The 18,911-nt window shown below is 43.7% G+C and overlaps 1 protein-coding gene across 6 annotated transcripts in view; it reads right to left on the bottom strand.

Moving 5' to 3' along the window:
- The window catches only part of ACTR5 (actin related protein 5), an 81,261-nt gene extending 62,734 nt beyond the window's left edge, over window positions 1-18,527 (bottom strand). For 2 of the 6 annotated variants that reach the window (XM_068115161.2, XM_078779317.1), the window contains exons 1-2: window positions 14,795-15,592; window positions 7,450-7,622 (exon numbers count right to left, since the gene is read on the bottom strand). In XM_068115161.2, the coding sequence (XP_067971262.2) occupies window positions 7,450-7,622; window positions 14,795-15,035 (414 nt within the window). In that variant the 5' untranslated portion in view covers window positions 15,036-15,592. Of the gene's footprint in view, window positions 1-7,449; window positions 7,623-14,794; window positions 15,594-18,466 lie in introns of those variants that run through there. The other 4 variants (XM_078779321.1, XM_078779320.1, XM_078779322.1 and 1 more) reach the window with 4 other exon arrangements.
- Between the last annotated feature and the right edge of the window lie 384 nt (window positions 18,528-18,911).

Genomic DNA, 18,911 nt, shown 5'->3' with positions numbered 1-18,911 from the left:
TTTCAACATATTTCAACATACAGCTATTTGATCTTCATTTCAACAATATTGATAGATAAAGGTGATATAATATAACAAATATCATGAAATATTTACATTTTGTAGGCCATTGTATAATTTAAATAAACATAAATGCAAATTTCGCATGTGGAAAAAGTAAGTACACCCCTACATTTATCACTACTTCAAATACCTAAAATTAGAATCAGATGCACCAGCTCAGGTGCAAATGATTAGAACATTGTTAGAGAGGATCTTGGAGGAACCTGTCTTATTTAAACCTCAGACATTTAGTTTGGTTTGCTCTTTGTCGTTGAAGTGTGCGGCGTCACCATGCCTAGATCAAAAGAGCTCCCTGAGGCCTTCAGAAAGAAGTTTATAGATGCCTACAAGTCTGGGAAGGGATTTTAAAAGATCTCCAAACAATTTGAAATCAATCATTCGACTGTCCAGAAGATCATCTACAAGTGGAGAAGATTCCAAACAACTGCCAACTTGTTCAGGCCAGGCCGCCCCAGCAAGTTCAGCCTGAGAGCAGACCGCAAGATGCTGAAAGAAGTCTCTAAGAACCCCAGAATGTCATCAAGGGACCTACAGGTAGCTGTTGCCACTGTTGATGTCAAAGTGCATGAGTCTACCATTAGAAAGAGGCTGCACAAATTTGATATACATGTGAGGTGTGCCAGGAGGAAACTTTTGCTGTCCAGAAAGAACATCAGGGCAAGACTAAAGTTTGCCAATGAACACCTAGGCAAAGACCAGCACTTCTGGAACAATGTGCTCTGGACAGATGAGTCAAAGGCAGAGCTATTTGGCCACAGTACCAGAAGACATGTTTGGCGAAAACCAAAGACAGCGTTTGACCACAAGAACCTGATACCAACTGTAAAGCATGGTGGTGGAAATATTATGGTTTGGGGCAGCTTTGCTGCATCAGGGCCTGGACAGCTCACCATCATAGAATCCACTATTAATTCTTCATTGTACCAGAGGGTGCTTGAGGATAATGTGAGGCCATCTGTCAGAAAGTTGAAGCTCAACCGAAGGTGGACCTTGCAACATGACAATGACCCTAAACATACCAGTAAATCCACCAAGGAATGGCTGAAAAGAAAGAAATGGAGGGTTCTGGAATGGCCAAGTCAAAGCCCGGATCTAAATCCCATCGAGATGTTGTGGGGGGGATTTGAAATGAGCTGTGCATGCAAGAAACCCCTCAAACATCGCACAGCTGAAAGAATTCTGCATGGAGGAAGGGGCAAAAATTTCTCCCAGTCGATGTCAGAGACTGGTGGACAGTTATAAGAAACGCCTACTTGAGGTTGTTTCTGCCAAAGGGGGCAATACCACCTATTAGAGCCAAGGGTGTACTTACTTTTTCCACATGCAAAATTTGCATTTCTATTTATTTAAATTATACAATGGACTACAAAATGTAAATGTTTCATGATATTTGTTATATTATATCACCTTTATCTATCAATATTGTTGAAATGAAGATCAAATATGTTGAAAAAGTCTAAACTTTACATGGGGTGTACTTACTTTTTCACGTGACTGTTCATATATATATATATATATATATTGTTGCGGTTTTGAGATTGTAAATATGACATCATTAAAGGTTAAAGGTTTGCCCCCCCATAGTTAGTCCACAAGCAACACGTAGGCCCACTTAGAGTATTAGTTATGTCATAGTATGTGTAAGAGTAGGCCATTTCCCGAGTAACATCTGCGTTGTGTAAAGAAATGAGCTTAGGTCCCTTTCATTTTGCGGCCACCCTCCAATTCCACCATGGGCATAATCGATCCTGCGCCCCATTTGGCATCCCTCAAGGTTGTTACGCTTTGGCTGATCCCTCCGTGTGTTTCGCTGCCCTTTGTTTGCTCGAAACTAGCCCAGTAACACGAGGTAGGCCTAAGAAGAGGGAGGAGCACGGGGGTCGAGGTGTGGCCACGCAAGGCAGCGCGTCAGAAGGCGATGACGGTAAGGGCTACCAGCCAACCAGGGCTTTGAGGGCATGGCGTGATAGGGCGTGGCAAGACGCGTCTAGTAAGTTCCAGAGGGTTCGCTGGGCAGGGCTATAAAAGCCAGCACATAAAGCCCTTGTACAGGACTGATGGGAGAGGACTGTATTGAGAGGACTAATTCGGAGCACACGTATGAGAAAGACTCAAGAGGATCGGCGTGCACACGACAGTGTTGAAAGGACTTGCACGAGAGAGAGCCCTTAACTGAAAAGCGCATTGTTAGCGCCTATTCGCTTATTACGTACGCGGCCGCAGCCGCAAGTGTAACCGCCAAAGCCCAGCCCGACCGTCCGCCCCGTAATTATCCCGTGCACACCAACGACACACGGAGAGCTCCTGGCCGCTGCATTCATCTACTTCGCGGTGCGAGCTGGGGACCGGAGGAAGAGCTGCCCGGACGCCATCCTTGGATGTGCTGACCTGTTCATCTGCAATCCCCATGTGAGTGTGTCTGAGTGTGAACGGGCCCGTTTGTCCAGGGAATAAGTATAAGACTGTTTAAGGACTGCACTGTGTCTTCTTCTGCTGATCATTGTACATTGTGTAAATAAATCTTGTTATTCCTTTTCTTCCAAATTCGACCGTTTCTGTGATTTCCATCATTGGGTAAGCGTGGCACGATTACGAACCGCTTGGATCGGGGTCTAGTAATTGCTAACGGCTCGGGTCACGGGTTCGCTACCGCTCGGCGTATCCACTAACACCCGTGATTCGGGCGGGGCTTATTTCCTCGTTTCTGGGCAGCGTGAGTAATTAGGTAATAGCGAATTCTTAGTCCTAAAACCCTATTTCGCGCTGTCCGGGAAGGACGTCATAGGCTCCGGGTCCCGTCGGTCAGTCAAAGACAAGGGGACTAATCCCCCCTTGGTAAGGGGAAAAGGGCCGGTGCTGAGATCCGCAGCAATATATATATATTTATTGATAACGTCATTTCATTGATAAAGTTCTTTTTCCCCCACCTGGTAAAAACATTAATCAACCTTTTCAGAAAAGTCTATTTACTTTGTCATTCCTTTGTAGTTTGTAAACAGAGAGGCTTAGGGATGAGTGAGTATATGATGGGTGAAAAGGCAATGAAGAGAATGGTGGGCAGGAGGGCAACGGTGAGGTAAAACAAGGCAGGTAATGAGCTAATAGAGGACAGAGTAAAAAAGGAAACACAGTGACCTGCAATGTAGGACGGTTGGGTTTGATAGGGTTAATGGGGGTAGAAGAGAAATGCAGGCAGGGAAGTTGGGGAAGGCAGGGGTGACATGATAGGGTGGTGCGCAGCTTGCTCAAATCCCTGCAGGGAGGGGTGTGATTGCACAGCATGGGTGAAAATGCAGAATTTTGAAACTGAGCAAAACAACTCCTTAATCGGGTGGTCCGGGCTCATGCCCCTCCAGAAAATCTTGGAAAAATTGACGGCAAGATATGCATTCTGGAGGTGAGCCTGTCCAAATTGTAAGTGTAAAAACGATGCAAATGAAAGTGATATTAGGGAAAGATCTTTTTATTTCTCCTGCACATTCATTTCTGGGAAGATTTTTTTCAGTTGGTTGGTACAGCATTTTGTTATACTACACAAGTGAACATTAAATACCACGTAGCTTGTTGCAATAAAGTTGTTTGAAGAATTACTCTACAAAGGACCATTAAACATGACCAGAGACTCCAAATTATTTTTTTTGAACACGTCCTGAGAATTGCAATAAATTATTATTTAGGTATTAATTTAATTTGCATTTAAAACACTCTAGCTATGTCCCTGTGCCCACCACACTGTTCTCATCTCCTCATCCCCAACTCCACTCTCCCCCCAGATAAACTAAGTGTCGAGCCTAATGGATTTATTTAACTGGGAATACCCGTTCTCTCTGGGAGTGAAATATGGTGTCTACACCCACTCCCACCAGCAGGGGTCAGTGGTTGAAGCACTTGCACTATTCTCCTTGTATAGGTAACGGAAGGAGGTGAGGGAGAAATATTTTGTGGCCACGACTTGACTCTGTGTACCCCAGCATGTATGAAAAATATTGGTGGAGATCAACCCAACCAGTTGATTTTCTATGATTTTGAGACCTACACACATACATACATAGAATTATCATAATTTTCTATAGTTTGATGTGGTGTTGGTGTGGCACAGGCTCATGAATCCAAACATCAGTCCATTCAGTACTTTATCATAATCGCAAAATCTAAATACAGTATCCCATTTTCATTCAAACCGCTATGGCACAACAACTGCTTTGTTTGGAATCGTAGTTACACTTCCCCTTTCTATGACATGGATCCAGATATCCGGTGTTGCAGCCGAAGGTGTTTCATTTGTGCATTGCTGATCATTTATTTGTTAGCGTGAAACATGAAATGATGATTTTCAAAATTTCTCCGGACTTGACAAAAACGATTTCTTTCTTATTTATCTATTACGTATTCAATGTAGATCTTCATCCATTGTGTGGTCCAGAAGGATAGCAGACAGGTATGTGCACTCGTCTTTGAGCTGTCAAGTCGGGGTTTGTTTCTCAAACCAGCCTCGCATCTCAACCCAGCATGAACTGCCATCCTGGTGCTTCGCATGCATGGCGATGCATCAATTTTTTGCGCCCTCCAACGATGAGACGTTAAGGGGAAGGACCCAACTGCCAACACCGGTCGTTGGTGAGCGTTAATTACTGCTAGCAGCCTGAACAGGTTGCAAAATCCCTGCCTAAACTGGGAGTAGTGAGTGGTCTCATCTTCTTCGATATCCCTTGATACCAGGTTACACTGCTGGTTATCTCAGAGTCCCTCTTCTTCTTTCGTAAGCAGTACAAGGCTGCCGGATGGCATCGTTGGATGAGGATGTGGATGTGCCCACTGATGCAATGCCCCCTGTACGCCCGAGCAGGAATTTGGAATTTGTTCATGGTGCGGTCAATAGCTCACCTACTCTACGCAAACGACACTGTGGGTTATTTAGCTTCCACCAACGTGCCGGTGTAATGCCGGCAGATGGGATGCCCAGTTTAATGTCCATCCGAGGAACAGCACACACTGATGAATTACCTTGCCTTTTACCAGGATGACAGTTTATAGCTGCGGCAAGATTCGAACCCAGGCTATTTTGCTTAGAGGCGAGTGTGTGGACCTCTAGGCCATCTTGCACGCCCGTTATCTCAGAATGAGGTTGTTGTCCAGACAGCAGCAACTCCACTGCAAGCAAAACCATGCACCCAGATTGACCACATCACGTGTAAATGGCCCTCTTTTCGTTACGAAGCACAACCATGATGATAATGATATGTATTACGTCTTTGGTAGAGCTAATATTCATTACCTTTATGATGTTGAAAAATAACTCATTTTACATTCAAATTTGAAGTCGTTTTTTTTCTTGGTAAAATTTATAAATACTTTTGTCACTCTCCATTCCTACCCACGATCTTTTCGACCCCCATTAATCACCCTTGGCCTAATCCTATTATTGCATGTTACGGTCTAACAACTCTCTGCTCCTCTCTCACCCTCCAGTTTGTTAATTCCTTTGCTCGTTTCGTCTACCTTCTATCCCAGTACCAGTACGTTCCCTTTTCACCCTCTGTTTCCTCGCTCTTCCATGACCAATAAAAACTTTCAAATACACAGAAAATATTCACTTTTTTAGATTTCGTCTTCATTCTAAATTTGTCATATCTTGGACTGAGTAAGAGCAACCAATATAACAGAGATAACGCATCAGTCTTACCTCTTCCATCATACACATGGAACAAAAATAACAAAAGTGAGATAAATCTGACCTGTTCATGAAAAATATTTCTCTAAACTTGAAAACAGTGAATCAAGAAGGTAAAGTAATCACACAGCTTTACACATTTAAAAGAGAACTGTGAAACAAACCGAATCAATACTTTAAATGAAAGTACACTTTTGTTTTTAATCCAAAAACATAAAATACTAGAACGATAGAGCGCATACCTCCACCAGACTGAACAGTTTACGTTTTGTATCCACTGATAGGCCCGATCTGGATTCGGACCTGAAGCAAAATCTAATCGGCTTGTTCTTGATCACCTAACCAACTCGTCCAACTAGTTATTTTTTGTGTCGTATCGAGTCGAGGCTCGTGGATGAGCTAACATACCTAACTTATGAGGACATAACAGACAAAAACAGGACGCAAAACACGCATGCATGGAGAAGGAAACTCCAAGGAGGAAATAGAACAATGCTACTGTGTTGCCAATATGCCTCCGCATAGTCCCACAACGGGTATATGCCATCACTCTGCATATGTATGGGTAGGGGATCAAGTTTGTGAAGTTTCGTGTTGATCGGATAAGGTTCCTTTTTCTATCCAAGATTGCTGCCAAACCACGTGACCTATGACATCATAATTTTCAAACTAAATGCAACAGTGCTGTTGGATGATATATGCAAAATTTTGCATCGATAGGGTGAGCTGTTTCAGAGATATGATTATTTAATATTTTCCTTCAATCCAATATGGCTGCCAAACCACGTGACCTATGATGTCATAAATTTAATATTTCCAAACAAATGCGTTATAGATCATGTGCATGCAATTTCAGATTTTTAGGATAAGGAATTCAATTAAAACATTTTTGGCTGGTATACCACTTAACCTATGATGTCATCATTATTATGCCTTTGTTCCCCATTGGAAGTACTTGACAATGTGCCAAGTTTAAAATTTTTCCATTCAGCAGTTTCCGAGAAATAATTTTTAATTATTTGTTTTTAATCCAAGATGGCTGCCATAGCATGGGACCTATGACGTCACAATTATCATAAAAACATTCCGCATGGGTGTCACTCCTACCCTGAAAGTTTTGTCTCAATCGGACATATGGTTGCTGGAGAAAAACGAGGTTTAGCCCGTACGGACGGACGGATGGACGGACTGACAACCCAAAAACATAATGCCTCCGTCAACTTTGTCGGCGGAGGCATAAAAATGGAAAATTAGGAGAGATTTGGGCGGGGTTAACGAGGGTAAAAAGAGGTCATGGTTTGGGGTTGGGATGTTCTGAGATGGTGGTGAACAGCTGTCTTGAAGACATTGAGGGAAGAATGGGAATGAAGAGGATGTGGAAGAAGCGGATTTGCCATAAATCATCAACAAATATTTGAAATATCGTGCTGTATATCGTTTTTGGCCCCATATCTCAATGGTGAAGAATCACTTGCAAAATTTTTAAATTCTCGTATATGGATTTGGATTTTCACCAAAATCGAATCAATTTGTCCTTGGCACACACTGAACCTGTCCACCAAGTTTCATCCAAATCCATTCCATAACTTTTTGAGATATCCTTCTATATATCGTTTTTGGCCCCATCTCTCAATGTTTTTACGCATTCATGAATACCTGTTTCATGACATTACAACTCTGGAAAAGATGAGAAGTGAACCTGCAACCAAACTCACCTCTGATGTGATCCCGAGGTGGTGAAATATATGATCAAATATTTGCTCTTGGACCTCAAAATTGACCACAACATTGCGATCAAACTGGGTTTTGAGCAGCCATCGAACTACCTCGATGTTCTTGATATCATTGCCAATCTGGGTATCCCAGTCTCCCGCTTTGCTTCGAGATCCTGCAAAGCATGACCAAGAAAAGTTAGAACAATACCACAGCAGGCACCTGTTCTATATATACCTTTTGCAATGTTCATTGAAAAAAAGGCACTTTTAGACTCGCTTATTGATTTCGAGCCGGCAGGATAGGAGAGGCGAGGAGTATGTGCACTCACTTCTGAGCAGTCGAGCCTGGGTTCGAATAATCCGCAAACACTAACCCTATAAACTCCCATCCCGGTCTTTTGCGTGCAGGGCGATGCTGGAGGATTCGTCTCCCAGCACTGTTCGTTGGTGGACGTTAAAGACCCCATGGTGTCGTACTCTAAGAGTCGGTGACTTATCACTGCCCTCTGAACAAATGACAAATCCCTGCCTGAATGCACAGGGTCACTGCATCAATGGCACAGCTGCACCTGAGTAATAATGCAACAGCCAGGTTAGATTCAGAATTGACTCCCAGTCCAAAATCGATTCGCTAATAACATTGATTCCATGCCGTGCAAGTGATGAAGTGTCTAACTACTATAATATTGACTAATGTCGGCATGACGTGGTGCCACAAAATTATAATCGGTGGGAAAGCTGGCAGCGTCAATACCCCCGGTGCAGGAAGATGAAGTCGGTGTACGGAGAGCGGAGGCCAAAGTCACGTTTTGGAGTAATTGCACGTGTGCATTCAGATTTGATTACAATGCTGACATCAGAGACCTGCCGCCATCACTGTTTGACATTGTTGAAACAGTCAATGTGTTGATCAAAGCAGTACTTATTAGATGGACAGGTTGATCCGTTGGTGGTCTCACCAGAACAATTCGAGAAAAATATTTTCTCTAATTTTAGAAAACAAGAAATATTGGTAATGCTTTCATTAATCAATGATTGTCGGTCCTGCATCGAATGCTTTCATTAATCATCGAGGTGGTCCACATAATACGTGGGCAAATAACGGTGAAATATTTGATGCTTTTCTTTAGGTTAATTTCATTTCTCTCTCCTTTCTTCTCAATCTCCCACCTTGTACACACAATAACTGGACAGCTTTTAGGAACAGGTATAGTGTTATTACCCCACACACGTGAAGCGAAAAGCGGGGTTAAGCAATTGCTTCTTTTTTTCTTTTTTTTCTTTTTTTGTATACTGAATCGAGGCTCGTGAAAGAGCTGACATTTACTTCACAAACAAATCAACCAGACAAACAAAATATACAAAAAGAGGGAGCGGAAGACAAGAGAAGGGGAAGCACACAAACACTTGAGAGCATACAACATTTAAGAGCAGGGAGATGTGTGGGAGGGAGAGGGCTTGGGGGGAGGAGGCGTGGGAAGGGGGGGAGGGGTGGGAGAAGTATAAAACACAAGGACACCAAGGACTTCCAGGACAGAAATTGGTATTTCAAAGAAATGGAATTGGAGTGAAATTAGCGGGGATAGAAAAGATCAAGGTTTTGGATGGGGGAAGATAAGAGATGGTGGTGAACAGCTGTTTTAAAGACCTGGAGGGTGGAGTGGGATTGAAGAGAGTGAGGGAGTTTGTTCCAGAGGTGGGAGAAAAGAGGAATGAAGGAGTGAAGGTGAGCAGAGAGTCTTGATTTTGGCAGTTTAACCATAAGAGGGTTGCAGGCAGATCTTGTGCGACCTGTAGGAATATTTGTGGGACAGAGCCCAGAGAGAGCTGGGGGGGCAAGGCCAGAGAGGAGTCGGTAGAAGACGGAAAGACCACCAACCTGCCTGCGGTGAGTGAGTGAGAGGCCCTTGAAGTTAGCTTCATCGCAGGAGATTCCAATGATTCTGAATGCTTTGGTTTCAACAGTGTGAAGACTAGCTAGGTGTGAGGCAGGAGCACCAGCCCAGAGGGGAGAGCAGTATTCCATTGAGCTGCGGATGAAAGCCTTGTATGTGGTGAGGAGCTCAGGTGTGCCAAGGAAGGACTTCGCACGACGGAGGATGCCCAGTCGGCGACTGGCTTTGGAGGCCAGATTTGAAATGTGGTTTTCCCAGGAAAGATCATGGCAGATAGTGAGACCCAAAAGCTTGAGTGACAGAACTTCTTGGAGAGGATTATTCAGAAAGTGGATGGGAGGGTTGTCCAGTCGGTCTTTTCGGAGAGACATCGTAAGAGTGTGAGATTTGTCAGGATTGAAAGACATGTTCCACTTGTTTGCCCAGTCTGTGATTTTGTCCAGGTCTGCAGAGAGTGAGGAGGCTGCAGACTGCCGATCTGAGGGATGAGGAATGGAGCGACAGAGAGTAGAGTCATCAGCAAAGAGATAGAGAGGATTTTCAAGAGAGTCAGAGAGATCATTGATGAAGACCAGAAAAAGCACAGGGCCCAGAACACAAATCTGTCTGTTCTGTTCATGACAATCTGTCACATGTCTATCAGTTCATGTCTGTCTGTCTGTCTACAAACATAAGTTTATGATCGAGGAACAACTTCTTTCAAATGAATGTTATATTTTGAACACAGATCGGAACATGAATTGGAAAACGAACCTGCCATTTACTGTGTCTAGGGATGTCATAAAGGACGCAAACAACATGCATGAATACTTGCTGCAACGTGTTAATTAGGGTGGTGTAATAGACACTACATCAACGGCGGTAAATTCTGGAATTTATTTATTTATATGAGTTTCACTATCTTTATTTTATTTAAATTGAATTACATACTTGAACACTGGAGAACACAAATTACCTTATTTTCACTTTCAAGAACCTCCAATGTAGCAGTACATGGGCATGTTAAATAGGGTGGTGTATAAGGTTGGTGCAGAAGACGGCTTCAATATCGCTAAACTTCTGGAAAAAAATTTTTAACGATCTTTCAAATCATTATTATATTAAAATAAAAATTTATACCTGAACACTGTGCAGGGTAACATGTGAACTCTCTCGTTGTTTAATTAATGATACAGGCCGATAGATAGCCCTGTTTCGAATATCCAGAAGACGTAAAAACATAATCTATATTATAAAGTTGGAGATGTACATTTTGAAATACCGACTTCTTTCCTGGAAGTCCAAGCAGTGTCCATGCATGCTTTTTACCTCTCCCACCCCCCCCCCCCCCCACCCCCCATTCCCATACCTCCTCCACCCAAGCCCTCTCCCTCCCATGGATCTCCCGATGTCCCTGCTCTCCATCTTGTTCTCCCGCTCCCTTTATCATATGTTTATGTTTTAAGTGTCAGTTTGTCTTTTTGTGATCAATGTTAGCTCTTACCGAAGCCTCGATCTTGTATACAAAAAAATAATAATAATTTTTAAAAAAGCAGAATAGTCTTGGAGTTTGTTCACCAAATCCTACAACAGTTCTTGCCCAATCTAAAGGAAACCTGGCATGCACACTCAGGTGCACCTAGGACGACCTCAAGGGGTCAGTGTCACGATTCCCCATGATGAACTTCTAACACCTGGTGTATGGTGGGTTCAAATAATAGCATAGGTGGGGTCCCATGAAGAGGGTTCCTTGTTTCACGAGTAGGTGAAGGTTCAGCCAGTTTTCACTCTTCTTCTTATTTGTAGCCCTTTACATTTAGTGGCTCTCGGCCGTGTTTAGGACAAATTTCAACAAAATAAAAAAATCCAAAAAGGACAAAACTATCGGTATACTCAACGAAGAGCCATGGGAGACTTTCGCTAATGCACAACTTACACACCATCAGATTGCAAATGTGCACCTGTATGATGATGTTTGACAGATGACACATTGTTATGTGGGTGGCCATTTTGCAGGGACATGTTGCACTCTTCCTTTCTCTTTGTCTGAGGATCGTATCACTGCCAAGGCTGGTTGTATAACAGGAATAATCACTGACTAAAGGAACTCCCTTCACTACAACAATAAGCTTGATCAATGAGTATCACTTACCTTGGGGGTGTATCTATTTCAATGTTCTCAGCCTTTTGGGTCTGTTTTTTTTATGTTGAAGGCTCCTGTGATGGACTATATAATCCTCAATGAGGCCAGGCCTTAAATAAAAGAGCTACATTGATAGAAAAGTGAAGAAAGAGAGAAATGTCAACGTTTTTGAAGAAATAAAAAAAATCTGCTTTTTGAAAAGGGGAAGGTCATAACTCATAAGTGTTTGGAAATACATGGGAAGGTAAAGAGTTGCAGAGTTTGGCAGTGGAAGGGAAGAAACAAACATCATAACAGCCCATCCTTGAGTTGCCAATGGCCACACAATAATCATGTGATGTAGTGGCTTGTCGAGTCTTCTATGGTCTCACTAATGGCGGAGGTACACAAGCAGCAAGTTATTGGGAGCAGAAACCGAAGTAATATCTGTAGAAAAGAGAAAGAGAACCAACTTTGCGGCGTAATTTGAGCGGGTCGAGTTTTGAGGTCAAATTGGGAGAGTTGATAAGTCGGAATACTTTGGATTCAATTCTGTCCAGTAAATATGTGGAGCTGGAACCGCTCCAGATGTGAGAGCAGTGCTCTATACAAGGACGAATAAATCCTTTATATAGTTGGAGCAACTGTTGAGAGGAGAAGAATCTTCGACATCTGAACAGGACTCCCAGTTTCTTCGAGGCAGACTTAGCTATTTGTGTAATGTGTGGATTCCAGGATAAATTTGAGGTTACGGTAATACCTAGTAGGTTTGTTGAATCACATGGTGTAATTGTGGGGCTTTCAAAGAAGATTGGAGAGTTGAGAAGAGTTTTAGGGAGAGAGATGGGAAGAAATTGAGTTTTAGAAACATTAAACTTAACCCGATTACATTTGCCCCACTGGGAAATCTTGTCCAAATCCGAATTGAAAGAGGTGGCTGCGATCAAACGAGATGTGCATCGAGTGAGGGAAGATGAGGCACAAGGAGAAAATCATGGAGGAATGTAATATCGAGTCATCAGCATACGAGTGCATTTGGTTATTTGTAGAAGAAAGAAGGTCATTGATAGGTATATCAGTAAAAATATGAAATTAACCCCTGAATAGTGGAAATAGGCTATTCTGATAGAGCTTATTAAACAAAAAGACACAGTTTTTAAATTTCTTAATTATGTTGAGGGGTTCCTGAGATATTGCAATTTTACTCTTGATAATTATCCGGCTTTTGTCTTAAGAAAACCATGTTTAAAAACTGTGTGTTGAGTAAAAGGAAACTTGACCAAGGGGCTAATTGCTGGTATCCATAAGGGGTTAACTAAAACCCTGTAACTTTTAAACTATAATAGATAATCAAGAAATTTAAAAAGCTTGTGATAAGTATTTTAACAAATCATATTATTTTAACATTAGCCTGGTGTTGGGCTAGCGGCTAGGGTGCCAGCTTAGGATCCTAGGATCCTGGGTTCGAATCCCGGTCGATCGCTGAATTAACGCCAGGGGGGTTGACTCAGCCTGTCATCCTTCCGAGGTCGGCTAATTGAGTACCAGTTCACTGGTAATTCCCTGTTTGTCGTAAAAGGCGACAAAAAAAAAAAAAGGGTTGGCGGCAGGAAGGGCATCCGGCCGTAAAACATTGCTTCAAAAGGGGACCGAAAAACAACAACCACGGTCCCCGAAAAAGGCCAACCCCCGCTTTGCGGGGGAAAATGGCCTCTAAATGTGGTTTTTTTTCTGGTTTTTTTTATTACGGGGGCAACTTTTGGTCGTTTTTTAACTGAACTTCAGCAGAAATTTAAAAAAATGAATGCAAATATGCCTTTAAATGACTTTTATCCTTCTAATAAATATGTTTTGTAGAGACGATGGCTCATAATTATGGTCGATTTTGGCCGATTTTGAATGGTTGTCAAAACTGACTGAACCTAACTTGTCAGCAGGCCGCCATTTTGTTTCACGAAATTCGAGTTCTCATTTTGCCGAGGGGCATAGCATCACAACCGAAAGTCCGATTGCTAAGCATCATACATCAAAATGCAAAGCAAACATTCCAAATATATGGGGTTTATAATGATATGCGAGTGTCTTACCTTGCGAATTTGACGTTGAAATCGGTAAATATTTTCATCGATAAAAAAACATCCGGTCAGAGGTGAAATTTTGTAATGAATAATACATTATAGCAAAGGCGTATCCTGATTGGTCCAAAAAGTGATGACTAAACACATATAAACTAATTTGCATACGATTTATGAATGAAACTGTCGAGGGGTATCAATCGGCAATCGAGAACGAGGCTGCGCAGATCACCATTGCATATTTCGGCTTCACATCGACTGCAGCGCCACACTCGGATATTGATATATCTATCATTGATAAAAAGAAGGAAGAGTGTTGGAGACAGGACAGAACCCTGAGGGACACCACTGTTGATAGAGAAGGAAGAACATGTTGAACCATCAACGATTATGGAGATAGAGCAAAGAGAAAGCTCGATATGGCAGAGCATAGTGAAGGAGGAAATCCGAAAGAGGGAAGCTTGGATATCAGACCCCGATGCCAAACTCTCAATGGCTTTTGAGATATCAAGGCCTACAACAAAGGATTCCCCAAAGTCTCTCAGAGAAGAGGCCTAGACATTCGTAATGTAAGAAAGGATATCACCGGCAGATCTTGCCTTGCGGAAGCCATATTGATGATTGATGGTCAGATAGAGGACTGAGATTCAAGATGCTTGAGGAAATGGGAATTGAGAAGACATTCAAAGACTTTGGAAATAGTACAAGTCAGAGCAATAGGACGGAAGTTGGAATGGTTTGAATGGTCACCCTTCTTTAAAATAGGCTGCAGTAAGGTATGTCTCCAGGAAAGAGGAAAAGTTTGGGTTTTAAAACAAAAATGAAAAACGAGCAAGCACGAGAGAGAGAGTTATGAGGCACACTCTTTCAAGACATGAGGAGGAATGCCATCTTGTCCGTACGCCTTGCTTGTGTCCAGAGAGAGGAGTACTTTTTTGACTTCATGGAAATAGATTATAGGGAGATGGAATGTTAGTCATCTAATGTGGAATTGAAGGAGAAAAGAGAACCAAAAAGAGTTGCTTTATCAGTCGGAGGGATAGCGATAGCATCATCGGAACAGAAAAGCGAAGGAAAGGTAGAGCGATAGAAGTTGTTGGAGATACTTTTAGCAAAGGACCAGAAACATATATTAGTGGACAAAGATGAGAGGCTTTCACACTTCATTTGGATAAAGGAATGCTTCGCCTCATGAATAACATGTTTGCATTGATTTCTGGCTACAGTTTCTGGATTTCTACAGTTGGGTGTAACAGCAAGTTAAATAGAAATACCTCTATTCTTCGCCATGACGTTCTTGAACTGCATCCGTGGCTCCTTCTCACATGCCCAGCCTGCACGGCAGGCAAAACAGCCATTGTCGATGACCAACGTAAGGTCTTCTCCTGAAGGGGCTTCATGAACAGAGTCTGGTTCCGTCCGTCCATTCATGAAATTGAAAACTCGATAATCCTTTTTGTTTAATGAAAAAAAAGGCAATAACTTGAGGGTATACAAAGTTGTAGGCAATAACATACCGTTTATATTCCTTGTAATTGTTAATAAAATTATACCATAGTAGTAATAAAGATGACACAATGGTGTTAAAATGATTCTGGTATATTTGCCATTCACTTCCAACCAAATGCAATATTTCACTGCTCAAGAACGGGTTGTTCTCAAAAGCAAATATCAAGAAATGCAATTTGAATCCGTGAACCATCAGAGGAAAAGTGGACTGCTGGAAACAAAGCCGAACCCTCAAGGACAAATCGGAACCCTCTAGGACAAATCGGAACCCTCAGGGACAAAGTTTAACCCTCGAGGACAAAGTTTAACCCTCGGGGACAAAGTGAAACCTTTGGGCACAAAGCGGGACCCTCGGGGACAAAGCGGAACCCCCGGGGACAAAGCGGACCCCTCGGGGACAAAGCGGAACACTCTGGAGACAAAGTGGAACACTCTGGAGACAAAGTGGAACACTCTGGAGACAAAGTGGAACACTCTGGAGACAAAGTGGAACACTCTGGAGACAAAGTGGAACACTCTGGAGACAAAGTGGAACACTCTGGAGACAAAGTGGAACACTCTGGAGACAAAGTGGAACACTCTGGAGACAAAGTGGAACACTCTGGAGACAAAGTGGAACACTCTGGAGACAAAGTGGAACACTCTGGAGACAAAGTGGAACACTCTGGAGACAAAGCGGAACCCTCCGGAGACAAAGCGGAACCCTCTGGAGACAAAGCGGGACCCTCTGGAGACAAAGCGGAAACATCTGGAGACAAAGCGGAACCCTCTGGAGACAAAGTGGAACACTCTGGAGACAAAGCGGCACCCTCTGGAGACAAAGCAGAACCCTCTGGAGAGAAAGCGGACCCTCTGGAGACAAAGTGGAACCCTCTGGAGACAAAGTGGAACCCTCCGGAGACAAAGTGGAATCCTCTGGAGACAAAGTGGAACCCTCTGGAGACAAAGTGGAACCCTCTGGAGACAAAGTGGAACCCTCTGGAGACAAAGTGGAACACTCTGGAGACAAAGTGGAACCCTCTGGAGACAAAGTGGAACACTCTGGAGGCAAAGCAGAACCCTCTGGGACAAAGTCGACAGAAACCATACAGATGAATTTAAAGTTGAACCATTATTATTGTTATCTATTTGCATGGTTAAAAAAAATAAAAACAAAAACAGGAGGATATTGTAATCGCGTGTCCATTTGTCCGTCTGTCTAAACAGTTGTGCAACAATTCACCAAACTTGGTAGGTATGATCACTACATGGAAAGAAGGTGCATGAGCGGTTATTTTTGGCCCTGTCCCCTGGGGCCCTGGGGCCCTGTGGCAGGGTAAAAAGGTCAAATTCCAAAAAATGCAATTACAGGCACATTTTTAACATTTTAAAATGAAACTTTGTATAAGCAATCAACATTGGGGGGCACATGAAATAGGTAACTATTTGGGGGATTTGACCCCCAGGTCATGCCCTAGAGGATGAGGATTTAGGGTTACAGGGGTGAAAATAAAATGTTTTTTTTAACTCAAAATTTGATATTGGGTCATTCCCGGTGGAACTCTTTGCCATCTTTCAACCTTGCTTTAGGTGGGAAACGTAGGGATTTGCAATGGTGCGCCATCGACTTCGCTCGAGTATAAAACGTCTCGGTTTGTGGAAGAGAGAGAAAGATCATGGAATATTACATCACTTGTCAGATTTAAAAACAAATTTATATTTTTGTACAACGTGCAGGTCGTTTATTTTGTTAGATGAGCAAGCACCATGAAGTTTAATTTACTTTCAGGCAGAGTTTGTTCCTGGAGCATAAAACGATGAGTGGATTATGGAGTTCAAGAAAAAGGGGGTTTGGGGGTCTTAAGGGACAGAGTCGTTTTGGTGGGGAGAGGAGAATCACAGAGCGTGCGATGGGGAAGGTGTTTAGAAGAGGTCCAGAGGAGGATAGGGAGGGGTGTCCGAAGGGATTTTGGATGGAAGGTCCGAAAGGGGGTATTTTGAGGGGGGTCTGAAGGTGGTTTGGGGGGGGGGGTTCGATGGAGGTTTTCGGGGGTTGTCCGGTGAGGGTTTTGGAGGGGCGGTCCGAAGGGGGTTTTGGAGGGGTGATCTGAAAGAGGTTTCAGAGGGGAGGTCGGACAGGGGTTTTGGAGGGGAGGTCTGAAAGGGGTTTTGGATGGGAGGTCCGACAGGGGTTTTGGAAGGGTGTTCCGAAAGCGGTTTTGGACGGGGAGGTCCGACAGGGGGTTTTTGATGGGGAAGACCGACAGAGGTTTTGGAGGGGGAGGTCAGACAGGGGTTTTGGAGGGGTGATCTGAAAGAGGTTTCGGAGGGGAGGTCGGACAGGGGTTTTGGAGGGGGAGGTCTGAAATGGGTTTTGGAGGGGAGGTCCGACAGGGGTTTTGGAAGGGTGTTCCGAAAGCGGTTTTGGACGGGGAGGTCCGACAGGGGTTTTTGACGGGGAAGACCGACAGGGGTTTTGGACGGGGTCAGACAGGGGTTTTGGACGGGGAGGTCAGACAGGGGTTTTGGACGGGGAGGTCAGACAGGGGTTTTGGACGGGGAGGTCAGACAGGAGTTTTCGACGGGTCGGTCCGACAGGGGTTTCGGAGGGGAGGTCCGACAGGGGTTTTGGATGGGGGGTTCAAAAGGGGTTTCGGAAGGGAGGTTCAAAAGGGGTTTCGGAGGGGAGGTCCAAAAGGGGTTTCGGATGGGGAGGTCCAAAAGGGGTTTCGGAGGGGAGGTCCGACAGGGGTTTCGGAGGGGAGGTCCGACAGGGGTTTCGGAGGGGAGGTCCGACAGGGGTTTCGGAGGGGAGGTCCGACAGGGGGTTTTGGAGGGGAGGTCCAACAGGAGTTTTGGACGGGGAGGTCAGACAGGGGTTTTGGAGGGGAGGTCCGACAGGGGTTTCGGAGAGGAGGTCCGACAGGGGGTTTTGGAGGGGAGGTCCAACAGGAGTTTTGGACGGGGAGGTCAGACAGGGGTTTTGGAGGGGAGGTCCTACAGGGGTTTCGGAGGAGACGTCCGAAAGTGGTTTTGGAGGAGAGGTCTGAAAGGGGTTTTGGAGGAGAGGTCCGAAAGGGGTTTTGGAGGGGAGGTCCGAAAGAGGTTTCGGAGGGGCGGTCCGAAGGGGATTTTGGCGGGGAAGTCTGAAAGGGGTTTTGGAGGGGAGGTCCGAAGTGAGTTTTGCAGGGGAATGAGGGTGCTTTCACTGTTTTAGAAGGTAGAGATCACTTCAAGTCAATCATTAATTTAATGGCTTGTGAGTTGTATCCTGCTCTGCCCACACTCACGATGCACCGCCAACGATAAACAGTAAGAAACAACAAAAAAAACGATACACTGTATGGCGGTCAAAACGCAAACACAAGATTAACCCAGATTCCCAATTTCCTAGATTCTCAGATTATCCGGCACTAAATAAAACACCAACAATCGCACCAAATTGAAATCAAAATCACCTCCACAGGAAGCGCCATGGGTAACTCACACAATATGACAATAGTCAATACACACTTCCGTCGTCACGAAGAAATGATAGAAACAATTAAAACCCTTTGGATTCTGACTATAAACAAAGACCGAGTACGATTTGGGTAATATTGTGAAGGAAACACGTGGAGGAGGCCACTCAAAATACCTGGCCATTCAGTCACTGGTATTAACGACTCCACTGTGGCTGTTACACATTGTACAAACACGCATGAGGGGAAAGTAAAAGAAAGCGCAGTTAAAAACATATTAACAACAACTCGATAACTAATAGATGCTAACAATATGTTGTTGATAAAAAAATATCAGAACCTGGATTGCGGTGTCAAAAATCCTGAATAGCAAAAATAGTTTTTATTTGGCGGAAATTACGTGTTAGTGGTATTCTTCTTCTTCTGCCAGTCTATTTTTTGC

This window comes from Myxine glutinosa, chromosome 5 (assembly GCF_964187855.1).
Source record: "Myxine glutinosa chromosome 5, kmMyxGlut1.1, whole genome shotgun sequence".
NCBI lineage: Eukaryota > Metazoa > Chordata > Myxini > Myxiniformes > Myxinidae > Myxine > Myxine glutinosa.
This window is presented reverse-complemented; position numbering and strand designations above follow the sequence as displayed.